The following is a 26,543-nucleotide window of genomic DNA, read 5'->3' as shown; positions in this document are numbered from 1 at the left end:
CAGAGCTCACCGCCACCATGTCACTCCCACGGGGACAGAGAGAAAACTCTCTACTACAAGAGCTAATTACCACTGCAATGGGCCACCCATTCATTGCTGCTATTACTGCATTTGCCACTGTGTGCATCGCCACACGGGTAATCACAGCCTTGAGATATCGAGCCACCGTTGGAAGGAATCAATCCTCCTCGAACAACACCAGGCCTGTCCCATTGCTCTCCTACTGGATTCCCTGGCTCGGTCATGCTGTCCCTTTCGCTCTAGGAGCTACGGAGTACCTCGAGAGGCTGGCCAGACCCCTTGGTCCCGAAGCCTCCGCCTTCGGCATTCTCATGGGTGGTGTCAAGAACAACATTGTCACCTCTCCCAGTCTAGCCCGACAAATTCTCTTTGACAGACATGCTCCCGTCAACATGGACTCCTTTATCTTTCATGTCATGAGAACTGTTTGGGATGATCAGGGAACAATGAGAGCAATGGATCCTGCCCTGCTGTGGGGAGAAATCCACGCAGTGCTCTACACAATGCTGAGGGAAAGTTTTGTCTCGCATGCAATTAAAGGAACGGTCAAAAACATTCAAGAGAGAACTTGGAACTTAGTTTCTGGTTCTAGAAGCTACGTTGATCAATCCATCTGGGAACGTGCGGGAAAAGTCGAAATCATCTCTGGTAGTGACAGCAGTGGCTCAAAGCCATTCATTGCTGAAGCTAGCTTACACCTTCTGCTAAGAGACTTTGTGGGTGATATCGCAACCCTAGTCCTTTTTGGCCACAACTTTCTTGAGAATAATCCTACCATTCTCTCTGACTTGTGGGAAATGGACGCGAAATTCAATATCTTCGTTACAGGAGCACCCAGTTGGTGGCCGGGGATGGCCGGACCATACAAGGCACGCGAGCGAGTGGTGCATGCTGTCGAAGAACACCACATCGCGCTGTTAAAACATCTCGACGGCGAAGATCCTGGTACTCAATACTCGGATTTGTCCGATGTGTCCGATGTCATTGTTGATCGTCTGAAGGCATTCAGGAAAGCTGGCACTCCACCTCGAGGTTTCGCCACAGGAAATGCTGCTATATTGTGGGTGAGTTGTCCATCTCAATCTGAGGAGAGTGGCATCGCCATCAGTGCGAGCAAGCCAGTACGGTTTGCTTCAGATTGAAACTTTAATTCCTTGCCAGTATTCATCGCTGATCCCTCTTCCAGGCCATGAACGCCAATGCAAATCAAATAATTTTCTGGCTCATATTCTATGTCTATTCTGACCGAACGCTCCTATCAGAAATACGCACCGAGATTGCACCATATGTCAGATTCGTTCAACCCCCCGACAACGGGCTCCCAGTCAAAGATGCGCCGCAACTTGACATCGACCTAGATTCTCTGTGGCATAAATGTCCACTACTCAAAGGCGCCTTCTTTGAGAGCCTACGACTTGAGGCGGCAAGTTCCAGCTTCAAGATGATCGGTGAGGATTTTATCGTCACTGAATCCGAAGAGGACGCAAAGCTATTAGGAAAGAAGGCACCAGAAAGCTATTTCCTACCTAAGGGAGAGTTGATCTGCATCCCACATGGAATTCACCAGAACGACCAGCGATATTTCCGTGACCCGAAACGCTTCGATCCGAGACGATTCTGGTCGAAACCAGACCAGCCAGCAGCGAATGACACCACGAGCGAGAAGACGCTCCCTGTCACATCTTCAGACGATTCCAACGCAGATGTGAGGGTAGAGTATGGCACAATGAAGGTTTGGGGAGGTGGGAAACAGATGTGTAAGGGCAAGACCTTCGCGGAGAGAGAGGTGATTGTCTTTGCTGCCGCAATCATTATGCAGTGGGACATGGTCCCGCTCAGTAATGGCGGTAAATGGGTGCACCCCGGTCGGAAACTTGGTGCCGGCGCTTACAATCCGAAGAACGAATTCAAGGTTAGATTATGGAGGAGAGATGCCTGGTAAGAGGTGTCAGGTGACAGCGGGCCGCTCAACTCACGCGCATGTTATACTATGTTTCATATTTGAAGCTACAAGGGAGGTCGCTGGCACAGGGAAGCACAAGAAGGATTCCACCACGAACGTCCGGCCCAAGCCTGCTTCGTCCATTGGCACGACGCGAATCGAAGCACACCTAGAGCCGATCGTCCACAATTGCATTTTCTGTTCATCCATCTTGCATCGGACTTCATTGCATACATCACAAGTGGACTGAGTCCAGCCAACAACCCTCACGGCAGCGAACGAGGAGCCTGACGACCCTAACCAGTGCTCAGACGTAGGTGTCTCACAGTTGAAAGGGGAATATTAAAGCACATAGTACCTCGTATCCAGCCAGTAACGCGACGCAATCGCCCATCGCCCATGCTGGGTTCTGTCCGCATCTAACTAAGTAGAAAGTACGAGGTTCCAGGTAAAAATGCTAGCTAGCGGAACATCTCCCGCGGACGGCCCCGTTGGCGTAGCACAAGCGAAGCTTTGCCCTTCGTTTTCGAGTTCCCAGAGGAGTACGGAGTGTCGAGTGATAGCTGATTGCTTGCATGCATGCCCTGCTTTCGCAAGGGGGCCTCGGCCCCTGTCGCGGAGGCTCACCTCAGCTGAGTCCTAGTTTGCCTCAGCGTCCATTCTGAGGAAGAAACACGGGGACATGCAGAAACACGAAGTCGTGTGGAGTGGCGTAGAGCCTGGATCATGGAAAGCATCTTGAACGGCCAATCCCAGGCGGTTTGTGTGGGGCGTCATCAACAACTTTTCCACCATGCTAACTACAGTACATGCCGAGGGTACATAGGTAGCAGATACCTCGTAGGAAGGCGCCAAGCGTGGCCAAGGATCGACTCACATTTCTATCTTGGAGCCTGCTTATCCTACACAGGCATGCTATGACATGGGGGCCACTTGACTTATGAGATATAACCGTGTGGTTTCCAAATCATACATACACGTACATCTCACACAGAGAAGAACACTCCCTAGAGTGCTTGGGTGCCGTTTCGGGCCAGCGGCAACACTCGACTTTCCTAAAATACTAGGAGGCAAGTTTCGCACCAGGAGCGTGGTCAGTTCGCGATGTCTGACCTTCCGACAAAAACACAGTGCAGCACGGTGTTGTGTGGACGGTCAGATGAATGGGTAAAACTTGAAGTTGATTGTAACGCAGTGAACGAACACGGGGTGACGAGGTCTGCCAGCCAGAGCGCGAGCGAGGATGCCGTAGGCTCGCTAAATGACAAATGGAATGTTTTTGCTCTTTCGGCTGAGATTAGAACAGGCTTCTGAGGTAATACGTGGAGGATTGAAGGGAACGAAGGAACCAGTTGGCGTGTGTGCCTTCCGGACGATAGTGGACAAGCTGCTGCTCACGTATGGGTGAACAGTCGGATGGAGCTCAGAGATCGATCCTCGTGGCTTGGTGGTTATCAGCAAGAGTCCAAAGGTGAGATATAAATAGTCGTAAAGCTGCTGCAAAGGCAAGCAAGTAGTCATATCAGAAGAGACTCCTGCGTATTGTGCTGGCGTGAAGGACTACGTCCAAGTCTTTGGCTCTCATCAAGGCATTTCAGGTTTTCCTTCCACTCGCCGACTGCCGAGGTGCTTGTGTACATTTCTATCATCGACGCCCACCCTCAAACATCATGCACCCCGTCGCTGTCCTGGCCGCATTGGCACTCACACTGCAGACGACACTGAGCAATCCGCTGCCGCTACAGACAACCACCGTGGACGTCTATGCACACGCCAACCGAGATGGCAAGCGGTTGAGCAAGGTAGGTAATCAACCATCATCACACAGGTGCCTGCGCGTTTTGGAATCTCCGTCTTCCCTACTCTCAGGTCGAAGCTGACGTTTTGTGGCGCGGGCGGATAGCGCGAGGTCGGCGTATGTATCAAACGGCATTGTGTTGTCGATACCGAGACTGGAGAGACATGCCCAACGACATCCTGTCTTCGCAAAGAGGGCGAGGGCTGTTATTGTCTCCCTTTAGGAGAGCGTGCCTCGTAGTATCGGACCAGCCATTTGCTATTGAAATTGCGGCTGTGGCCAAGAGGAATGTTTGTGAGATATGTTGAGGAAAGGCTCCAGCATAGAATATGGTGACAGGTCGTCTTGGATGTGGATTCCATATTTCACGTCGGGGAGTATTCGATCTCGGCCAAAGATCGTGTAACGAGAGTTGTCGCATGATACAAATCACGTCTGTTCTGAGCCTCGTTTTGAACCATTCCGAGCAGCAGCAGCATCAGAAACATCATCTGCTGCTCCCGTGCCCTCGTCCTTGTCTGGGCCTTCTCCCACTTCTGCTTCTTGCTCTTGTTCTCCATCCCCACCAGCGACACCTTTTTCGAGGTCCTCACAGTTCTTCAACAGCCACACAGCACATTCAGCAGCGCCCTCCTTAGCACTAGCTTCGCTCTCGACGACGGCATCCCTGCCCGCAGCATTCACGATAGTCGGGTCCGCACCAGCCAGGACCAGCTTCTTAACCACCTCCAGATGGCCGTTGACGCCAGCCCAATGCAACGGTGTATTCCCACTGACATTACGATGGTTGACCAGCTGCGGCGCGCTCTTATCAGCCGTCGTTCCACTCGGGCTTCCGTGTAGGGACTCCGAGGGCGCCAGCAGGCTCAGCAGGTACGTGACGATCTCGAGGTTTCCATTCGCCGCCGGGTAGTGCAGAAGGGAGGACTGGGAGCCAAGCCCCTCATCATCGATGTCAATCGCCGTCGCCACAATCACCGACGGTGCGCAGAGATGTGTCGAGCAGAGCTCCGTGATAGACGCTTTTAGCGACTCGAGATCCCCGACGCGGGAGAAGTAAATCAGGTCGTCGAGCTCTTCTGGCGTCGGTGTTGGGAGTGGGGCGTTGTTAGGCATTTTCAACTAGCCCCGATTTCTCTCGGCTTAGATTAAGGACAGTAATTCTAAGAAAGTCTACGGGGGGACGCAGTCTCTAGGATCAAATATCTGTGCTGTGGGAAACGAATGTTACCGACAAAAGTGAATCTAAAATTGCTGATATTAATTAATTACCATTCATCGTCATACCTACTCAGTAGGGACTAGGGCCTTGGCGCGTTGTTATGACCTCCCGATCTCGCGTATGAACTACACAGGTATCTTCACACTCGTACATCCCAAAAGGATTCTTTTTCCTTGGGGGCAGGTTATTGTTTCCCTTTCCAAGAATCGAATTTCTAAAATCATGCCAGTACATCCTTCAACATGTATAAGGCAGCTTCGCTTTAGTTTCTCGAGTGGCCAGTTGCTTCGATGAGGAGAATAGGTAACAATCGCTCTTCAGTTGCGCAAATAGCTCTTCCAATCTACTTATTTCCTCTAAAATCCATTCTGCGCCAAAATTTCTATCAAGTTTCCATCTGGATCCTCCGCAAACAGGACTCTTTCGAAGGAAGTGGTTTGGAGGCCCTCAATTAGCGCTTCTCCTTCAGTCATATTAGACGTCGACGCTGGACCAACGTTCATTGCGGTGGCGATAGGTCCATCGAGCGGGATCGTTGTTTCTCCAAGGCGCTTCACTATCTTAGCACCATGTTTCTCCAGACGATCCTGCGTTGCTTGGATATCCGGCACGATCAGGCCGATGTTTGAGAATGTGCTCGTCCGTTCTGTGGAGGCGACCGGTAACCTGTCTGGGACTGCGAAATAAAACAGTTTGACTAGGCCGCCCATTTGATTCTTGTCTCTCAGCATCTCCTCTCCAGACTGAAAGCCGGACCCATTCCGGCCGCCCTGCGGGTACCCCAGATAGGTCATGCTGAAATTCGGTGTATACTGGATCGTGAAGATTTCACGAAGGCCAAGAACGTTGCCGTAGAAGTTCTTGCTCTCGGTGAGGTTTCGAACATTGAAGCCGACATGATTCACCCAGTAACCTCTAGTTGCCTCATCTGCCGGCCCGTCTGAACCCACTGTCATGCCAGGAGGGAGCAGTTGTGCAGATGCTGGAGAAAGCCGCTGGGCTATCAAAGCAAAAGAGGAAATTACAAGGCCTGATAGTGCGACCATGTTGGAGGGATGCAAAACCTGAAAGTGGAAATTTCGGAAAGAAGGGTTACTTAGATGATTCCATGGCGAATCAATAAGTACGTATCTTTAGGATATTTATATGCTTGAGTTTCGGTCAATTACTCGCCTAGGCTCTGGAAGGCCATCTTCAGCCGTAACATGCAAGACATTTTCCGTCTTCAAGGTCACGAGCTGCATCATTGGTCATAGCGGTCCCGAGAGATATGCCCCATGCTCCTCTCTACTTAGTAAAAAGCACTTAGTGTCACTAAAAATGTATACTCGACTACATACCCAAATCCCGCTCCGCTAGGATTTCCACTATTCACCTTATACCCAGCCACAAATTTTCAGACTCGGGACCGATGTACACGATCCCTTCTTCTAGAAGCTAGATCTTGCTGACACTGTGGCACGCCTAGTATGTCATAGTTGAGGAAAGAGGCCCGATTCATTGGGCAGAATGATACAAACCGTCGAACACAACCTCGGGTGGTTTGTGGAATCCGTCTTCCGAGCGGCGGAACCGTGATAAAGATGATGTCACATAGTGAGATCGTCTCGACCTATTCCGCCGTCTGCACCTACACTCTGTTCGACCAGGATGTTAATTCATCCTGTGTAACATCGAGCTCTCTTGGATAGGGTTGGGGGAGCGCCTATAACTGTTATAAGCGCACGAGGCCTCATACAACCGATGAGGCTGAGCTCCTATACCCGCTTACAGGCTCCACAGAAGTTGAGACACGGCATTAGTGAAATAATAGCTATAGGAATATGGAAACGACGGCAGCAGTGAATGAGGGCCAATACGACCTCGATAAACTATTAATAAACTATTGAATTCCTTTTCATTATTCGAACAAATCATCAAGAACAATTCCGCCACAAAAGCAAAATGCCACACAAGAATTTCACCTTCTTAACACTACTCGTCACATTGCAATGCCTGGCCCAAGCCTGGGCATGTGCAACTCCTCACGAATATGCCAAGCGCGCCGAAGGAGAAGAGGTAGAATACCCCTGGGCTGAACCTGGAGACGAAGCACCTTCCGACCCTACAACAGTAGCATATTTCATGAATCATATCAGTATCAATGTGCGCGACATGACCGAGAGTATCAACTGGTATCGCGAAGCGTTCGGTTTCCGACTGCTCTTCAATCTCCACGTGTCCGAGAACTTCGCTATTGCCTACATTGGTCACGCGCATGGTGGTCGCAACGGAAGCGGCTATCAGACAAGTGAAGAGATGAATCGCGAAAAAAACAACGGAGAAGGCCTCATCGAGCTCATCGAATTAAAATACCCGAACTGGGACTTGCCGTCCGGGCTCAGAGTCCCTAATACTTTATCTCATATTGGAATGGTGGTGCCCAACTCGACGGTGACGCATGAAAGGCTCAAGGCCATGGGCGCGAATATTCTGAAAGCCCCCGGCGAAGTTTTCGTGCTGAACGGCTGGTTCTCCCTCGGGACGGGCTTTGATCAGGCTGGAGACTTTCTTAGTCCGGAAGAGATCGATCTGATCACGGAATCTTTGATACCGATCAACACACCGACCTTGTATACAGCGGACCCAGATGGGAATGTTATAGAAGTGCAGAACCAAGAGGCATTCATACCAAGTTACTAGGAGCGGGCGCTACTCCCAAAGTCTACATGGACGTAAAGTACGGCTTAGTGTGAAGGGAATGATACGGGAACCTTCCTTGATGTCCCAGTCGTGAAGTGGCAACCGAGAGTTAAACATACGCATGAAGGCCTCGAGGCGGTTGGTGAGCTCGAGATCTGTTTTCGCTGAAGCAAAACAGATTACAGCCGCCAATGATGACGTTGAGGCATCATCGAGGAGTGATTAGAGAATAGCAACCATGGCCCGTCCGCGACAGTTTCGGAGGCAAATTAACAAACCCTCCAAGATTCACCTGTAATAGGAGATTTCTTCAAGTCTGCGATCTCAATGCAACCTTCCTCTTCCCGTCCAGGGTTTCATTAATGGCACACTTCGTGTCGAGTCAGAGACAAGTCTCGCATGGTGCCGTGCTTGAACACTGAAAGTAATAACCGTTATCGAGCTTCGGTTTAATCCTCAAAATTATTTCCTCACCCTGCTTTGGCTGACGAGGCGGGACTCAACTTCCTGTAGGGGTTGATTGATCAGCGATCGTTCGTGGTGGGCCTCTTGCGACATTGGTTTGGCGGACTGCCTCCGTATCTGGTTTGAGAACCAACACCCGCTCCTCAACAGAGTGTTCGCTGGTGTGGCGAAAATGCGCAAGACCATCAGCTTCCACTCTATGCAACAACTCGCTTAGCGCTTTTCATTTACTCTGGCGCCAGGCCTAACGGTGAGTCTCCGATCTGGATCACGATCCGTTGGTCTGAATAAACGCAGTCGGAGGGGGTCTGAGCGCTCGGTTGACGGGGGATCAAATGATTATGTCCCGTCGGGCTACGACCGATATGCACACATACACCACTTCAGCCGGCTTCAAAGTTTCAATGTCGCCACGGCTAAAAAAAATGGAGAAGGAATTATCAGCCTTCAACATGCGGAAGAATTGGATGTCCAACTTTGCAAAGCGAGCTGGCGGTCAGGATCTGCACTATTGTAACATCAACGTCGAGCTTCATCCGTTCTTTTCCGTGGGCAAGCAGCAATCAAGCCACCCAAAGGACTGAAGAGAAAGAGACGGAGCAGAGAAATGAAGCATAAGGTTGGTCAAGCCAAGTCGCCGAAATAACCACTGGTTGTGCTCGCAGATCAAATCTACCGCTCTCAACAAAGTCGCCGATCGCAGACGCATATCGTGATAACTGAACCAAACCAGCCTGGAAGAATAACAGGGCTTTGAACTTCCCTTCGAGCCAACCAAGTGGCTGGTAAGTCGCGGAGGATTGTTCCGGATTTCGAGAAGTACCGCTCATTTGGTGTCACTCTGGCAAATTCAATGTCCTGCCGAGTCCTTTACAAGGGTCAAAACATGCTGGAGATAGATGGTCTGCACCTGCCGCGTGTCGCCTTCAGGTGATTTGACTTGGCTGAATTTGAGGGAAGCTTGCTCAGCTAGTACTTGGTCGTCAAAGGTGATATTCCCATTCTCTCAGCCTCTAATCAAACACCTGTATGCCTAAGGTAACGAGTATGGTAGGAGAACATGCAACTGAAAATCGTGAAATCGAGTAGTTTCGCTTCGGAGCAAAGCCTTGTTCTCCAAGTATACTTAACGACGATCAAGCTTCTGATATAGCTGGCAAGGCCTTAACCACACCATGGCTCTGTTTGGAGCTTTGTCTAAGTTTCCGTTGGGACGGCGCTGCGTAAACCAGGCTTCGACTGAGAGGCGACTGGCCAATGCAAGGCCAGGCCGAACCTCCTTGGTGAAACAAACATGTTAGTATTCAAGTTACTGGATTTCAGACTTAAGTGGGAGGAGCGCAGGGAAACAACATCGCGCCCTGTCATGATACCTTGCTTCCGCTGACGTTTCTCTCGGGGAACCTGCATATTCGAACTCTCAGAGTCCCCAGGCCGCACATTAATTGCAGATCAAATCTTGCATGCCCCATGTGGTCAGACCATCTAATATGCAGGGATGGTGCCATTGTGAATTTCGTCGGCGGTTGTGCCGTCATGACACTCAATGGCCTCGACGGCCGTGAAAATACACGTAGAACATGTCATTTGATAGGTAGCGAGAAGAGCTTGCGTAGATATGGACGACTGAGGCTGCATTTGGGTATATAAATTGTACCTCTCCTTGTTCTCAAAGTGCCGACATGGTCAAGTATAGGTTCATTTGCATCATTCACCCTTCTGACTCTTCCTGCAATGTTCTAGCTTGATATGGGGGCCTGGGAATGGCTCGAGGCGTCCAAGTCTCGAGAGATGGTAGCCCTTTGCCCTGTCTTAGTTGCGGTGACGTGAAGACGCCTGGGCCTCTGCAAGCTCATCTTCGACCTGAGGAACGGGTACCACTCCAAACAGTCTTTTTAAGCAATCCCTTCAGAGCTTCGCTCGGTCTGGTCTAGGTGAACCTAATTTGTTTCGCCAATTGTTGCTGTCGCTGTGTGGTACTCAAAAAAAAGCTACACAGTGATTGAGGCAGATACTCATTCGAGGTAAGGGTGGGTGAAGGCTTCTTTTCGTAAATCAATCTTGAGCACGTAAAGGTTTTTAGTTCTGTACATCGGGCAATCTGACTGCGATATCGCCTGATTGTGTGATATATCGGACCCAGGGCAAGGAGGGGTATTGCAGCTGTGGAGAGTCAGTGAACGAACTTGAATTGAATCTGGAATAGGATCCAACAAACCTTTGGCTCTATGATCTTCAGGTATCTGACCTGGATACCACTGGTCGTGAAATAGGGAATCTCGAATTTGACGTTGATGGGTCGTTTTGCTTTGCCTTCACCAGAGATACCGCCCATACTGCCGCCAAAGCCGCCAGTCATACCTCCACCACGCTCATCATCACCTTTGACGCTAGGTAAGCCAAGCTCTGCGCGCATGAGGAATTCTTTGCTTCCACCAAACTGCTTGATTTTCCACACGATCGCCGACTTCTCAGGGGCGTAATGCACGGATCCGACGTTAGTTCTGAATCGTGGAGTGTCTGCATCTTCCGGCACGGGTATGGTGATTTCGACATTATTGGCAGTTGACCTTCGCTTGAATTGTGCTCTCGCCTTGAGCATATATTCCATCCTGGATCCAGAATGAGACTCCACCACTGCCTCGACCCATATCAGTGGCTTGACCGCTGTGTTCAGGCGATAGCTCATGAGTTCAAACTCTCCGTCGGGTGGAATGAAGCTGATGGTTCGGTCGTTCTCGAACCGCGACAGCCTGACACACTGGTGGAATTTAACATCTTCCATCTCCACTGCTTTCCCTCGAGTAGCCCGTCCCGTAGTCTCGAACATGGCTTTGTCGTTGAGGCCGAGTCGAAGTTCCGGCATGCCAGAAAGATAGCATTTCATCTTGATGGCTCCGAGAATTTCTGATCTTAGCACGTTGCCTGTCGAAGACACTAGCAGATTAAGTGACTCTATGACGTCCAGGAAGACTTCGTTCTTCCGGTATCGAATCCCTTCGCTCCGCCACGACACCGCGTTTGTGACGGCAATGGGTGGACGAGCTTGAACTTCGAGTTTGTGTGACTCCTGCGTGATATACTCTTGTAAAATCTTGGATTCGGTGGTTTGGGGATATCCAAAGTCCATCATCTCATCTAGCAGCTCGTATATAATGACGAAGTTGTCTCGTATCGACTCTTCTTCCAACTCTTTGAAATACTCGGTAAAGACTTCGACGATCTTGTGAAGGAAAAGGAGGATTTCTGCGGCATTCGTGTTTCGCTTTGTCAATGCAAGGAGATACAAGTTGTTGTGCCGAATATAGAGGTACTATAGAAGGGTTAGATTTCAGGCAAAGTTTAGCACATGACTCGCACGAACATTGATGCCTTCGTCGGAAAAGCAAGGGGGAACGGCCGACGATTCTTCTTCGGCTTCTGAGAGTAGGATAGGGAACTTTTCTACAGCGGACATGGGAATGTCTCCTCGATAGTTCCGGGCAAGAAGGGTCTGCAAAGATCAGTACTCCTGGACTAGCCATCACATTGCCTCCTTGGTTGCTTACCTTGCCCTTCAAGTCGAGGAAGAAGAGTGCCGAGGCCATGGTTGCGAATTGTGCAAGTGTTCGGTTAGGTCGAGGATGCGGTTGTTGATGGACGTCACAGGGAGAATCAAGGGTTTATCATCATGAACATGCAGACGCAGGAATAATGTTCATACCGCTGTCGCATTTCCGCGTAGTAGATCCCTTGACCTGTTCCTGAGATGAGGGACACCTGGGGACTATCAGATGCCAAGAAACTAAAAGCGGCCCCAAATAATTCCTTACCAGGACTAATATCATGCTACCCTGTAACTCTCTTAGACATGAGTAGTTCGACAGAGTTGAGAGGGGTTGGTGCAAGACTCTCTGAGAAATCTACTCCCTATCCCATGAAGACAGCATGAATTTCGAGAAAGCAGCACCTCTAAGTCAAAGCTATAGGCCTGTTTCGGCGTAAATTTATAATTGAGGATAGAAAGGGGCCGTCAATCGTGATCCGCAGGCTACCGTCCTCTCACGACGTTTGCTTCAATACCCCTATGCTATTAAGGTTTGACCATCACTGATGAGGAGTTCCATGTTTTTGCCCAAAGGGGTGGAAAAGATAAACCCTAATAGTCATCCGCAGTGCCAGAGTCGGTGGCAAGACTTTCCAGTGCTGGCTCTCAGAAACTGCTCAACTTAAGATAGCGATCAATATCACCAGAGATGAGGGCAAGGTTCGTGACCACTTGGAAGGATGCGACGGAGATTCGACTGTTAGAAAAACTCGTGAGGAAAGTAAAGATGAACAGAAGGAAGTGCAGAAGTGTGAGCGGTAACGTGAACATCCTTGCACAATATCAAGTTTTGGTATGGTCCCCGCCTTCAGGTAGTTCTGCCCTTTCTGACTCAACAATCCGCGGAGGACCTTCGCCTGCGGGAAATGGGGCAAACTTATCAATTAGATAATACATGTCGTCGAAGGCTCTATGGTACAAGTCAGCTTGTGCCAATAAGGCTCCATCTTATACCCGCGTAGACCAGAGGTTTGCGAGCAAGGTGCATATTCACAAACAGCACACACTTACCTTTGCCTCACAGCCTTCCCCTGACTCAGGTGATTTACTGAGTACAAAACATTATAGTATATACAGTATAAGCGATTCCGATCATCCCATTCTTCTCTCGGTTCACTGGGCCCGTAGTGGCGGAGATATGCTCTTGTGTAGCTCTTGTTGTGAATCTTATTGTAGTCGCACCGCCAATCACCGATTTCGAACTCATTGTGTGCATACATTACCGCCGCGTCAAAGAGGTAGATGTCTCCTGTGGAGTAGGATGTTCCGGTATTGCCTTCCCAAAGATCCCCGTGAATCAAGCATGGTTTGAGGACTCGGCCATCCTTGGTGAGATTATCAAGGAGGTATGGCACCACGTGTGACAGGATCCGATCCTCAAGCTTCGTTAAGGCAGCCCAAGGTCCATTCTCTACATCATCCATGGCGATGACATGGCGGAGAAGGTTTCCGAAATAGATCGTCCAGTTGCTCTCCCATGCCACGGCCTGTGGTCTTCGACCCTGGCATGTTGTGATATGAAAGCCAAACTTGCCGGTTGGAGAGTCACTAATTCTATGCAGTTTTGCGAGTTTGGAGCACAGCTGATTGGGCTCCGGTGCACGGTCAGACATATCGATAAACTTTGATAAGAAGAAATACGTTTCTGGAGCGGTGACTGAGAACTTTCCCCAGCCATATGGTTCTGGGACGAGCTCAGGCATTGTCTTGTGGAGTTCCGACATGCCGTTGAATTCCCCTTCCATCATGACGCGGCCGGCATCTTCGGCAGCGCATTTCAGGAAGTAGGAGGCCGGGATTCCATTGACGTCTTCAACGTCTAGACGTGCTGTAAGTGTCCATTTTGATTGTCCAAACTTGTTGGCGCATAGAACCTTCGTACCCTCAGGAAACTGTTTGATGACATTGTCATCGAGGGGAAAGTCGCCTGCAATATTGGAAAACTTCGGCTTGTCATGGGTCAGGAGGGTATGCACAGCAGTTTCGCTCATACTGATCGGTCAAGTAGCCCTGTTTGATATTAAGAAGGGAGAGATCAGATACTGAAGACTGTACAGGGAGATAGAACAACACGGCTTTCCAGATCGGAAAAGCGACAACTCCAGCCTTATGAAATCCACCTATGTAATCGAATGATGGAAAGCCTCAGATAATCTGGAGGAAGCAAGATGCTCCCTGTAAATTCATTGAGTCCTCTTTGGCCTAGCATTGCTTACAGCGACCGAGGTCACAAGTTGAGGAAACTGGATTGACCCAATCCTTGCTGCACTGATTAGTCGCATCCACTAGAAATATGGCACTCCGTAAATTTGACGCCTGCTGTTGGTTGTTAGGGCAGGCTCATAGTGTGTAACAGGATCCATACTCCATACACCAGCACAGCCGCCGCCTCATAATGTTAGATGCATGGCGTGATTGGCTGCCGATGCCAAGCACGGCCGCTTGCCGCCGGGGGATGAAGCAAAATGCTGCCCCGGAACTTTGTTTGCCGGCTTTGATTTGACGTGGGTTGAACCCCTTCTTCTCCTCGACTCCTCTCATCATTCCACTTGCAACGTTCGAGACAGACTAATGCAAGCCCTGGGTTGAGTATCTTTGAACTGGCTGCATCGTGCCTGTTTTCTCTCATAGCACACTTCGACCAAAAGGACACGATGGGTTCGAGACCCACAGCACGAATTGTCCCGGGCAGCTCGCGTTTGACAATGATCAAAGAAGCGGAGAGATGTCCCTGACTAGATGGTTCTCCTTCGAGCACCCATTGGGGCCAGTTGCGCCGATGACTGCCTGGCCTTGTGCTGATAAGTCGATTGCCCTTGCTGGTGCACAAGGGCTTTTTACTGCAGGGATCCTTTTGGGGCGCTTCGATTAGCATGGAGTTAGGAACTGCGCCGGGTTAATGTGGGATGTCGCAATTCAAGACGGTTAGTGCCGCGCTCTCCTTTCTTCTGATCTCTCCGATTTGGAGTATGCGTAGCCATGTTCTAGTCTGGATCAGGCTTATGCTTGATTCCCGCAGAGACATATTCCATCTCAACCTACGACTGCGCTCGCATAGCCTCGTGCATCTCAAGCAGCGACTTAACTCCAGTACAGACCGAACATAGTCGGGTGGAAGCCGTGACTCTATATTTTTCATGATCACTTGTCCTTCATTACTAGCCTAATTCTTAGGTCCGATTCTCCCAGTCACGACAGACCGCAATGCTGTGGGACATCATTCATATTGAATTGAACATCTAGTCCCAATATCGAATCTGCTACGGCGACACAACCCCCGCCGTCGCAAATTGCATCAATGGTACGATTCGATGTTAACTCCCACAATTTGGGTGCTTACACACATTGTAGCTTGGGAAATTACGCTCCAGCTTCTCTCATCGAGACAAGGCGCAGCAGAGCAAGCCGTCAGCACCCCCAGGCTTGACCGAAAGGAAGTCATCATCCGGGTCCGCGTTGGACTGGGTGCGAAGGAAAAGCTCCGGCTCCGTTGCCACCCTTTCAGTGCATCGTGCTTCCAATGCAGACTTGACGCCGACTGTGAAAGGCGAGACAGGTGGACCTGCAAACAATGCGCCCAACAGACTCGGACTTGATTGCATACATGGACCCTCCTCGAGACCAATCGCAAATATCATCTTCGTACACGGCCTTGGAGGCCACAGTACTAAAACATGGTCGCACAACCATGACCCCGATTTCTTTTGGCCGCAGCTATGGCTCCCAAAAGACCCCAAGCTTGCTAGAGCACGACTGTTCACCTACGGCTATGACTCTCAAGTTCTTGGTTTGAAGAGCGTCGCAAATATCACAGACTTCGCGAAGGCGCTCCTATTTGATATGCGGCATAAAAAATGCAACGGTGACTATAACCTCAGACTCGGTGAAGCACCTATCATCTTCGTCGCTCACTCTATGGGTGGACTCGTTGTAAAAAAGGCTTTCATTTTGGCCCAGGATGACGAACACTGCAAGACACTAGTAAAATCAATGGCGGCAGTTATTTTCTTTTCAACCCCTCATCGTGGCTCAGACCTGGCGAACACGCTGGACTTAATTCTCACGCTAATTTTTCAGCCTGCTCGACAATTTCTAAAAGAATTGGCGCCGCAGTCATCGGCGATCGAGGATATCAATGAGCAGTTCCGTCATATTGCCTGGAAACTTTCAATAATCTCCTTCCATGAAACCTATGCTACTTCGATAGCAGGCAGTTATAAAATGATCGTTACCAAAGACTCTGCCCTTCTCGGCTATGAAAATGAAGAATCGCGAGGACTTCCAGCAGACCATCACACTGTCTGCAAGTTCGAAAATGACGAAGACCCAAGCTACATTATTGTTCGCGATGTGCTCAGAGGTCTTGTAGACAAGTTTAGCAGGTCCATTCACCGAACGCCTAGTACATCGACATCAAAATTGGCTGAGGAAGTCAGAAAGGCTCTGGACATCTCCCGAATGCCCGCCGATGACTTGAAACCGCTCCGTAAGCGCTGGGTCTCCGGTAGTTGCGAGTGGATATTGAAAGATGCCTCAATTCAGACCTGGATGACAGATCAGTCCAGATCACAACTTGTTTGGTACACTGCACCTCCTGCAAGTGGCAAATCAGTCCTCTCAAGCTACATTTTCTACCACCTTCAGACGAATGGGTATGATTGCCAATTCTACTTCTTCGATTATCGTGATCAGACGCGCCGATCCATTGTTGGATTGTTAAAGTCTTTGGCATATCAAATCTCTTGCGAAGTGCCCGAGTTTGCTGCAGAAGTCATCGCAACTTTATCCGAGGACAATTATCTGAACAAAAGTGACTATCGCCTACTTTGGCAGAGATTATTCCAGACTCTCTTCTTCGACAAAGATTTTAAGCGCCCCGTATATTGGGTAATAGATGGCCTCGATGAATCAGAGTCGCCAGATGCAGTCATTGAGTTGCTTGAAGAATTGATCCTAAGATCAAGAGCCACTATGAAAGTTCTTGTTACGGGTCGACACTCGGAGGCATTAGCATTGAGGTTCAAGAAGCTTCAGCGACAACTTCGAGTTGACATGATTGATGCAGGTGGCCAAATGCACAATGCACAAGATATTGAGCTTTTAGTTGCCAGAGAGCTTGATCTCATTCCGGGAGGTCCGTCTTTAAAATCACGACTTCAACGCGAAATTCTCCAACGCGCGAGAGGTAATTTTCTCTGGGTCAGCCTAGTAATTGAAGAGCTTCAAATGTGTCAAACAGAGAGAGAAACAACAACCGCATTGGAACAAATGCCCGAAGATATAACAAGAATGTACGAACGAATGGAGCTTTCTATCATCAAGGGCACAAGTGACGGACGGCTTGGATTGGCAAAGGAGCTCTTGCAGTGGGCCGTTTGTGTGCCACAACCTCTGAAGACAGTTGAATTGATCCAAGCCATAGGGAAAGACTATGACGACATTCTGGATCTAGGAAGGACTATTCGTGAGGTCTGTGGACAATTTGTGGTTATCGACAGCACAGATCATGTCACTACGGTGCATCAGACTGCACGAGACTTTTTGACTAAGCGGTCGAAAAGTGCTGTCGCGATTCATCGTCAAAACGCGAACAGTGCGCTTTTGGTGAAAACTCTTTCCAGTCTGAGGCAGTTGGACATACGCAAGACTGCACTTGGTTCGAAGGGACAGAAGCAGGTTCGAAAGGAACTGGAAACTGAGCAGCCATTTGTCCTATATGGCACCAACTCTTGGATCTATCACCTTGGCCATGCCGATCCGCTCTCCGACCGGGTTCTCGACGCGCTGGAAGGATTCTTCAATAGCCCCTGTGTACTCGATTGGATCTTTGTCGTCGCTATTCTAAACCAAGTAAGGACTCTAGCCAGAGCCGGAAAAGGGTTACTGTCCTTTATTGCCGCTAATCGAAAGCTCAACAACTCTCGGAATCCGTTGCTTCATCGCCTGTCCACGGTTGAGCTCCTGGAGAATTGGGCAGGGGATCTAGTGAGACTAACAGCGAAGTTCAACAAGCAATTGATCACCCAGCCATACGCTATCTATGAGACAATTCCAGCCTTGTGTCCATCCACCTCTACAATCAATCGACAATTTCGAACCTCAAAAGTTGTCTTGACCGGTCAAAGTGACTCGTGGAGTGACATATTTGCGCGTAACTCCCTGCCTCAACATGAGGTTGCCATAAAGATCATCTCACTTGGAATCCATCTAGCAGTACTAAGTCATGGTGGAAAGGTCTACGTTTGGAGCTCTGTTGATTTTGGAGAAGTCTGCACGCTCCGTCACGGTGAAGCTGTAACTAATATGTGTATGAACCTCAAAGGCAACATTCTTGTAACCTACGGCCTGACAACGACAAAGGTATGGGATCTTCCCGAAGGGATAATTCGCCTACAAGTGGCAAATCAAGCGAATGGCAGAGCACTGTCTGTTGCATTTGCGATGAATGACCAGCGCGTTATTGCTGCAACGGACGATAGATCGGTGCGAATTCTACAGCTGACAGATGATGAAGCTAGTTGGAGGATTATAAATCCTGCTTTGCTCAAAGAAGAGTCTCAGTCTCAGACAACGATTATCAACAGTCCGAGTTACATGGCAATCAACCCGGGTGGTACGCAAATCGGCGTCTGCTACAGATCATTTCCTCTCACAATCTGGGACCTGGACAGCGCGTCTGTTGTGAGTCGGTGCATGAGGCCAGGCACGAATCTTGATTCTCCGCAGATGTGGTTTCCTGTAGAGCTTTTCGCATGGAATCCTATCAGCGGCCATATTGTCGGCTGGTACAAGGGGAAAACTCTTTTTAAATGGCATCCCATAACAAATGAGACTCACGAAGTGTCCGCTTCAGTCGATGAGCTTGTCGTGAGTCCTAACGGCAAGGTCTTTGTAACCAGTGACTCCAACGGTACTGTCAAGGTCTGGAATTTTGCATTCTTTGCCGCCATATATCAACTTTCTTCAGGGGATCTTGTCAGTGGATTATCCTTCAGCCCCGATTCTGCACGCTTTTATGACATTCGTGGTGCAACAATCAATGCGTGGGAGCCTAATGGCTTGGTCCGACTTGTGGAAGCAGAAGACTCATTCAGTGATACCTCTAGCGACGATCAACGCGGGACTGTGATATCCCATGTATCCGAGGCAGACGCTCGACAGTACACAGCTTTATCTATCCTGGCCGCAGCTCCAAACGGACTTTACTACGCAACCGGCAACGAAGATGGCGAGGTGCATATTACCGATATGAAGACATCGTCGAGAAGTGAACTGACACGGTTTAACAATTTTCAACCTGTCACTCACCTCACTTGGGATTCCACTAGTAGTATCATTGCTGTTGCCGACCTTGCTGCTGACATATGTATTCTGAGGCTGAGTCATTGGGGTCATGGACAACTCGAATCTGCCGTTGTCGAGCAGTCACAAACACCCAGATTCGATTTGGAAGGTCGTGCTATACATCAATTGCTGCTTGATTTCTCTTCACGTCTCCTTCTTGTTGTCACCAGTGACCTCGCACAGACATGGGACATCGATGAGGGCAGGTTGAAGGATTCTGTTCAAATAATCGATGCCGATCAACGCAATTGGTTGAACCATGCAGGGGATAACAAGCTGTTCATGGGCGTCGGTCCCGAAAATATACATGTACATCAATGGGAAGGTTTACATCAGATCTTCGAGTTCAAATTCAACACTGAGAAATTCCCTCTGATAAGGCAGAGCTCGACATTCTCAGATATCAAGCCACCCAAGAGTGTGCGGGACATGATGACGCCGTCGGAAGCAAAACCTACGAGATATATAATGAGGGCAATGCTCACTCAAGATGAAAAGCACATACTGGTTCATATCAAGGAGCATGCCCTGCGGAGCAGAATGCAAAATCGGCTCTTCGCCGTACCAGCCACGGCACTGGAGATACCGAAGGGTTTCGCAAGAAGTTGTGAGCTGGACTGTTTACAGCTTGCGGATGAGCTGACTCAAGGATGTGAGTTCACATTGGGCGTCTTGTCAGGCGGGCGGCTGGTCTTTCTAGATCGAGATCTTTGGGTATGCTCGATGAAGTTGACACGGCTCTCAAAATCCTGCCCTTTAGTGCGCCACTACTTCATTCCAAGGGATTGGACAGACGTCGAAGGTTTGAAACAGTGCTCAATGCTAAAAGATGGAGTGTTCCTCTGCCCTCAAGAGGGGAATATTGTGACAGTCAAGACGAACTTCGACGTTATTGGTCATTAATGTACTCCCCTGCTTCCATGGACAGGTTGAGAGCAGATTAGCCCAAATGATCTCCACAAATCATGATATTACTCCTCAGCAAAATAAACCCCGCCGGATAAGTCTCGTGAGAGTGTTTATCAATTGAGTATACCCCGCGTTAGGGGGGCCCCACTTTTCAGACTGTATAACACCTACCTTTCAGCCATTTCCATCTAGCTATCCGATATGACTGAACACCTGTCTATGTCAGTTTTGCGGCATATTAACATGCCGCCATAGTCCTTCCTGATTGACCGATTTCCTCTCATCTCATGTTTGCAAACCTGATGTATCCTTCAGCCCAGTGCTGTGTTAGTCACAGTACATTAAGCAACAAACCACACAATGGATGAAATCATGGAGATTCAAAACACTAATAAAGGCGGTGTAAATCAGGCCCTGGAGGAAGTTTCAAGCCCGTATACACTGTTCACACAGCCGCAGAAGCGCCTCCTTATAGCCTTGCTCGGATTCGCCACCATCACCTCGCCGCTGACTGCTACAATCTACTTCCCTCTTCTCCCCCTTCTGAGAGAGCACTTCCACACGACGGCACAGGCTATCAACTTAACACTCACAATATACATTGTGTTTCAAGCGATATCGCCAGCGATATTTGGACCATTGTCTGACTCAATGGGCCGAAGACCAGCGTGTCTACTTACTCTGACACTTTACATGGCTGCAAACTTGGGTCTCGCGCTGAATACTGAGAACTATGGCGCTCTCATAGCGCTTCGAGCAATACAGAGTCTCGGTGCAAGCGCGGCATATGCAATTTCATTTGGCGTGGTGGCTGATGTGTGCGTGCCGAGCGAGAGAGGCAGGATGCTGGGCCCCGTCAGCATGGCTTTGAACTTGGGTGCTTGTATTGGTCCTGTCGTTGGTGGCTGGGTCGCATACTCCAGCGGAAGTTTCGAGTGGGTCTTCTGGGCGCTGGTCATTGTTGGTGGTTTACTGTTGGTCCTTGTGGGGACTTTCCTGCCAGAGACGGCGAGGCCTTTGGTGGGCAACGGTGAAGGACGAGTGACTCTGCCTTGGTGGAATTGGACCTGGCTTAAGCTTGCTAGTCTGTTCCTCAAGAGAGATCGAGAAATCATATCCTCTCAAAGTGGTAAGAACGAGCAACATCAACCAAGTGACGCTGGAAATTCCTGGAAATTCCAGGTGGGCAATCCACTGGCGTGCTTGCGTATCATTTTCCACTTGGACACTTTTTTGGTGCTTTGGATGCACGGATCGTTCTATACCGTCGATTACTCGCTGGTCGCTGCGATCCCCGACATCTACAGCCAGATGTACCATTTTAATGAATTCCAAATTGGACTGGCATACCTGCCCCGTGGCATTGGCATCATTATTGGAGGCTACTGTATCGGCAAAGTCATGGACTACAACTACAAATCTACAGCAAGGAAGATTAATTGGACCATTGACAGCGTATCCGGCGACAACTTGAAAGACTTTCCGATCGAACGAGCACGAGCCCGCGGCAGCGACTGGCTATTACTCGTTTCCACGCTTGGGCTTATTGGATACGGATGGGCTGTGCACTACCAAGTCCATGTGTCAGTACTCCTGATTCTGCAGTTCATGCAGGGTTTCTGGGGGACTTGCTTCTACACGGTCTATAATACCCTGCTGGTTGACGTGTTTCCAGAGAGTCCAAGCACGGCGGCGGCAGCAGCCAGTATCACAAGGTGCGCCATGGCGGCTACGGGTGTTGCGGCCCTGCAGCCATTGCTCGATGCTGCAGGGAGGGGCTGGTTCTTCACTGTATTGGGCCTATGGAGTGGTGGCTTCGGCGCAGTAGCTGTATGTTGTATCAAGAACAGAGGGATGGGTTGGAGGAAACGGCGTTTGGACAAGGCTAGTGTTGGAAACCACATGGACTACTCCCTACAAAATACCGCACGAGGTTGACAGCAGAGCGGAGCAGCTACAGCAAGTACGCAGTTTTGTCTGTAACATCGTGTCATGTGCGTCGCGCATTAACGCACTCAATGCTATACTAATAACTGTAGAGCAAGGGGTGTGTGCAATGCGATTCTGGAGGCAAATGCTATTTAAAACGGCCCTGATATTATCCCGCATCGGGACAGGGATAAGGCCGCCCTGTCCTCACGTGGGGTGGACATTGGCAGACGCCAAGAACAATCTTTTTCGGAGAACCGAAATAAAAGACTGCCTGCAAGAGACTTTTTCGAGTCTTTTCTCCTCTCTATCCACGCGCCCAAAAGACAGTGCAATGCAGCATTTATGACCTGGAAAGGTGACATCTTGTTACAATTCTACGGTTCTCATCAGTTGCCAGACTTTGCGATTTAGAGACGCGGAGACCAATCCATATGCCGGTGCCATAAGAGCTGGCTGAGTATTTGTGCTTCTCGGATTCTTTTCCAAGAGAGCAACTGTTGCTCAGGCGGTGTCAGAGGACCCATACATCTCCTTGTAAATATTTTGTACAATTAGAAAAATTCCCTTTTCCAATACACGGAAGTGAAAGCCCCGATTCGAAGCCTGAAGTTCAATTCAAGTCTCTCGTATTTGGTCCACCTTCTTATCCATGTTTACTCTCAGTCCCATAGGAATCAATATCCTCTCTTTTGCCGCTCGATTGGCAACCGCACTGCCCTGCTCTAGTGCTAGAGCCCCAATCACTGCCAGTAGCGCTTGTGAATACACCAGGTCTGAGCCAGATGACTCCAGATTGTCCGGCTATGACTGAATTAGCATCTCGTGAAAAGGCACAGCGAACGGATCACCTCCAACTTACCAGCCTAGGAACCCACCGTACTACTTCGTGGAAACCGTATTGGATGGCTATCTTGGAAATGTTTTTGTGATGTGCGAACCAGTTCCTGGCACCGCCAGCGAGAACTTCCACCCCGTCAGTGGCCGGATTTGAATATGGTATTCGGCCGAGGCCGTGTGGATCATTCTTAAAGAACTGTGACGACGTGTTACTGACGCTTAGTAGCCCGAGCGAGCACTGTAGTTCGAGTATTCGTTTCCCTGTAAATGAAAATGGTATCAGCGAGTGTCATTCTTCCCTTGTGCTTCGCTCAAAACATCACGGGACAGGGCAGGGCAGACCGAAAAAAGCCAAACGATCATTAAACCCACGGCGGCCGTGGTCATAACTTTTCGCGGTGACAGCAAGCCATTTCGTCTCATCCGAGAGTAACTTGTCTCCATCTTGTCCCAAGAAGCTAACGTATACTTGGTCGAGCTTCCGCGGATCAGAATTGATCTTCAGCGGACGGACATTGTCGCTTTTTAGTCTCGCAGAGAAGGGCGCCTTCATCGCAGGCGGCGTATGCGACCAGCGTGGCGATGGTTCGGGCTCTACCTCCATCTCGGAGAGCTGAGGGGACGCAGTCGAGACATTACGAGAGGACCGTGGATTCTTGCGTCGCAGGGGACGAGCATAGAGGCATTCGCAAACGGGGCGTGGACGGAGTAATCGCAACAGCGCTCGTGCTGTATCTGGCGTGTTAGATGGCATTGTGAGCGGACGCGGCAGCTATGTAGTTGTGAGGATGCTGGTTCGCGGGGCGCAGGCTTAGAAATAGCGGAGGCAGATTGAACACAATATCGTCAAAACAACTCATCGACTTTCAATCTCTAGGACCTATGTGGAAATGTGAAAGGTTCTGGCTGGGAGTGCGCCAGGATAAACTTCGGTGGAGTACAAGTGCGTTTGTGTCACGTTGGAGCTTCAATGGAATTCCAACCGGGGGTAATTCATGACTTATTCACTTCAACTATCTGCTTAAACCATAGCTGTTGTATAGTTGCTCACGTGGTTCGCCATCACCAGCGCTAGCAGTTGTGTTCTGCCATCAATATCAAATCAGAAAACTACTGCAAAGACACCACTTTCTGAAAGCCGTCAACAGGACGCCACACCTTACACCTTAGCTCCGACATTTGCGCTACCCATACCAGCTGGAGCACTCTCGGTACTGGACGTTCTGTTTAACTTCTTCTTGCTCACGAGAGTGAACCCTCCGACCAACAGAATGAGTAGTTCGGCACCAAGGACGACACCCAGGGTAACCATAGCTCCAATGACTCCTGCGACAGCCTTGGAAATCCCGCCACTCCCGTTATTGTTGGAGGTCGAGCCAACATTCGCGTCTCCGTCTCCGAGAGCACTAGATGAGCAGACTCCGGTGCTGTTGCCGCAAGCTGTGCACCATTGCTCCTGACCAGAAATGCTGAACTTGGCCATGCCACCAGTAAACTCACTCCATGACAGTGGGCTGCGACCAGTTCCAAAAAGTGGGAACTCACGTGGCTCCGAGCTCTCACTGGTGGTCCCATTGTGGAAGTAGAATCGCACACTAATATCATCTGCACTTGGGAAGGAAGTTGCGTTCACGGTTGCATTGGTGACCAATTCCCACGACAAGCTGGATGCATAATCCGGCACCCCGTAGAAATCCGCATCGGCTAATGTCAATTTTGCGAGCCCAAAGAAGGACAACATGCCGGCGTACGCACCAAATTGAATATTCAATTTGTTCTTGCCTTTTCCAGTGATGGTATTGTTCAGAGCATCCATGACTTCACCCGCGATGATGGATCCCGTGACCGCACGAATGGGCTCGGACTCATTGTACGCAAGACCAAATTCATGTTGATCTGCCAGCGTCCGTACCTGCAAAAAGGTCTCGGGCGTAAGGAGGTCAGCGTTTGGAAAGTTGCCGCTTGAGTTGTGGATGGATGCGACGTTGAGCAAATCGAAGATGGTATATGCGTTTTTGAAGCTGGTCTGTGCAGCAGTAAAAGTGCGGTTGATCATCGGCGAGAGGCCATTATAGAAGTCCTGGGTGCCCGCCAATGTGTCGAGATATTGAGAGGATGTGAAGTAGTTGTTTGAGGAGATCTGAGCATTCGCACAGTCCGTTGCGCCTTGTAGCCAGGCTGAGTTCTCGCTGTTGGCTCCAGTGGTCACCAGCTCCAATGGAATGAGTTGATATCCGTTAAGGGGAGACTCTACGGTTGTGCCATTGCGGAGAGTGCTGGAACCTAGGGTTGTTCCAACAGGAGGATAGAGACCTTGCAAGAAGCCCATGGCAGAATTCTGCAGCACATTATCAACCGGTGCAGATGCAGAAACTTGAGATTGTTGGACGATGTCTGTGTTTAGACCATGGATCGGACGGGAAGCGTTAGCCGTGACATAACGATTTCTGTAATACGTCCCAGAGGTGAACACCTCTGAGTAACCAAGGTCGGTCAGGCTTGCAGGCGGCAATGCTTTTGGAGTGCGGTCGCCATGGCGGGAGAAGATATAAACCCCCAGCACAGTCTCTGCAGCTGCAGATGTGGCCAAAATGGCCAAGATAGGAAGTGCGGTGCAATACATGGCGACCAAAGAACCCTACAAGTCTTGTTGATGGACTGTATGAAGCACCAAGCGGGGTACTTGGTGTCCTGTAGATGTATATATGACCTGGCCGCAATAGAGGAGCGAAGTCAGATAAGAAAGAGACTTACACAGTCATGTAACAGATATACACAGTAAAAGAATTTCACTAACTGCTCCCTTATCAGAAATTCTGGCAAACCTTTCTACCCCTCTCTGATCCACACTGCGGATGGGCAGGGACCGGAGAAGGAGAGGCAGCTTGACATTGGGTCCCTCTTAGTCAATGGAGGAAAAGATATCGTTGGCTATCTCGCGCTCCCCTCTCGGCAAACCGAATGGGAAAGGTGAGGGAGCCAATTAGAGAGACCAGTCGTTGGATTCTCGGCAGCACGGCTTGAGTTTTAAGCAAATGCTTACAGTGCTTGATGCTTAAGCTCGTGCGAGTAACCCGAAAGGGTCGCAGAGGATGAGAGGTTTGCTCGTACGACCGTTCAACGCCGAGGGGCTCGTGCGGACAAACCCGCATGAAGATCCCTACCTGCAAAAGACTGTCCCTTATCCTCCAAAGCCAGGTATTCTTCAAAACCCAAGTTTGCATTCGATAACGCTACAATTGGAAAGTTAGGTAGTTGACGAGCAGGAGGGCGGTACGATAGGCATGCTTGGAAAGGTCCCAGCTATTAGGCTTGTGGCGTCGATCTTGTTGTCGGCTGATCGTTCCGCCACAGCATTTGAGCGTTTTGCTGTCAGGAACGTGGTGCGCCGCCTCATGAGGTCAACCACTGATAACAACGAATAAAACGCTATGGCAAGTATCAAGGCTGTAGAGGAGCAAGCAATCAGAATCCGTGAGAAGCAGCATCGCCGTCTCTAGCCATGCTGGCTGCCAAGCCGATGAGTTGGGATTTGGAGAAACACGTGACGAAAGCTATGACTGTGCTGGCCACGTGCATATGTCGGCCACGCACAAACCTCGTGGCTACTGTAATAGGTTTTCCAAATACATAGCAACCTATGTGTATGAACTTGACCGTAAAATCCAATGCCGCTCACATCTTTGGACCACCGCTCAGAGCGACCAGCTCATAGTGGCGAAGCCAAGCGTGACTCAGATGAGCAATGGCTGCATGTTGATTGGGCGAGACTTCCCAATCTCGGCAATCACCGGGAGGATAACAT

The 26,543-nt window shown here is 49.7% G+C and overlaps 10 protein-coding genes across 10 annotated transcripts; 4 read left to right on the top strand and 6 right to left on the bottom strand.

Annotated features, from left to right (window-relative positions):
* Positions 1-17: 17 nt before the first annotated feature.
* A1O9_09375 (uncharacterized protein) lies at positions 18-1,963 on the top strand (the record flags this gene model as incomplete). Its single annotated transcript, XM_013402068.1, has 3 exons — positions 18-1,085; positions 1,208-1,641; positions 1,681-1,963. 3 exons carry the CDS (start codon positions 18-20, stop codon positions 1,961-1,963), a joined length of 1,785 nt encoding a protein of 594 aa, XP_013257522.1.
* Positions 1,964-4,190: 2,227 nt separating this feature from the next.
* A1O9_09374 (uncharacterized protein) lies at positions 4,191-4,877 on the bottom strand (the record flags this gene model as incomplete). The annotated part of the gene is made up of 1 exon (XM_013402067.1): positions 4,191-4,877. The coding sequence occupies one exon, from the start codon at positions 4,875-4,877 to the stop codon at positions 4,191-4,193; it is 687 nt and encodes a 228-aa protein (XP_013257521.1).
* A 462-nt stretch (positions 4,878-5,339) lies between these two features.
* Positions 5,340-6,029, bottom strand: A1O9_09373 (uncharacterized protein; the record flags this gene model as incomplete). The annotated part of the gene is made up of 1 exon (XM_013402066.1): positions 5,340-6,029. One exon carries the CDS (start codon positions 6,027-6,029, stop codon positions 5,340-5,342), a length of 690 nt encoding a protein of 229 aa, XP_013257520.1.
* An 898-nt stretch (positions 6,030-6,927) lies between these two features.
* Positions 6,928-7,665, top strand: A1O9_09372 (uncharacterized protein; the record flags this gene model as incomplete). The annotated part of the gene is made up of 1 exon (XM_013402065.1): positions 6,928-7,665. The coding sequence occupies one exon, from the start codon at positions 6,928-6,930 to the stop codon at positions 7,663-7,665; it is 738 nt and encodes a 245-aa protein (XP_013257519.1).
* A 2,544-nt stretch (positions 7,666-10,209) lies between these two features.
* On the bottom strand, positions 10,210-11,717 carry A1O9_09371 (AP-1 complex subunit mu-1; the record flags this gene model as incomplete). The annotated part of the gene is made up of 4 exons (XM_013402064.1): positions 10,210-10,293; positions 10,349-11,443; positions 11,495-11,623; positions 11,679-11,717. The coding sequence occupies 4 exons, from the start codon at positions 11,715-11,717 to the stop codon at positions 10,210-10,212; spliced, it is 1,347 nt and encodes a 448-aa protein (XP_013257518.1).
* Positions 11,718-12,499: 782 nt separating this feature from the next.
* Positions 12,500-13,707, bottom strand: A1O9_09370 (uncharacterized protein; the record flags this gene model as incomplete). The annotated part of the gene is made up of 2 exons (XM_013402063.1): positions 12,500-12,626; positions 12,728-13,707. The coding sequence occupies 2 exons, from the start codon at positions 13,705-13,707 to the stop codon at positions 12,500-12,502; spliced, it is 1,107 nt and encodes a 368-aa protein (XP_013257517.1).
* A 1,307-nt stretch (positions 13,708-15,014) lies between these two features.
* On the top strand, positions 15,015-19,963 carry A1O9_09369 (uncharacterized protein; the record flags this gene model as incomplete). Its single annotated transcript, XM_013402062.1, has 2 exons — positions 15,015-15,017; positions 15,068-19,963. 2 exons carry the CDS (start codon positions 15,015-15,017, stop codon positions 19,961-19,963), a joined length of 4,899 nt encoding a protein of 1,632 aa, XP_013257516.1.
* A 366-nt stretch (positions 19,964-20,329) lies between these two features.
* A1O9_09368 (uncharacterized protein) lies at positions 20,330-21,907 on the top strand (the record flags this gene model as incomplete). Its single annotated transcript, XM_013402061.1, has 1 exon — positions 20,330-21,907. The coding sequence occupies one exon, from the start codon at positions 20,330-20,332 to the stop codon at positions 21,905-21,907; it is 1,578 nt and encodes a 525-aa protein (XP_013257515.1).
* A 609-nt stretch (positions 21,908-22,516) lies between these two features.
* A1O9_09367 (uncharacterized protein) lies at positions 22,517-23,342 on the bottom strand (the record flags this gene model as incomplete). Its single annotated transcript, XM_013402060.1, has 3 exons — positions 22,517-22,702; positions 22,761-22,999; positions 23,111-23,342. 3 exons carry the CDS (start codon positions 23,340-23,342, stop codon positions 22,517-22,519), a joined length of 657 nt encoding a protein of 218 aa, XP_013257514.1.
* Positions 23,343-23,897: 555 nt separating this feature from the next.
* Positions 23,898-25,361, bottom strand: A1O9_09366 (acid phosphatase; the record flags this gene model as incomplete). Its single annotated transcript, XM_013402059.1, has 1 exon — positions 23,898-25,361. One exon carries the CDS (start codon positions 25,359-25,361, stop codon positions 23,898-23,900), a length of 1,464 nt encoding a protein of 487 aa, XP_013257513.1.
* Between the last annotated feature and the right edge of the window lie 1,182 nt (positions 25,362-26,543).

The sequence above is a fragment of the Exophiala aquamarina genome, assembly GCF_000709125.1.
Source record: "Exophiala aquamarina CBS 119918 chromosome Unknown aczIA-supercont1.9, whole genome shotgun sequence".
NCBI lineage: Eukaryota > Fungi > Ascomycota > Eurotiomycetes > Chaetothyriales > Herpotrichiellaceae > Exophiala > Exophiala aquamarina.
Note: the sequence above shows the minus strand (reverse complement) of the source record. Positions and strands in the feature narration are given on the sequence as shown.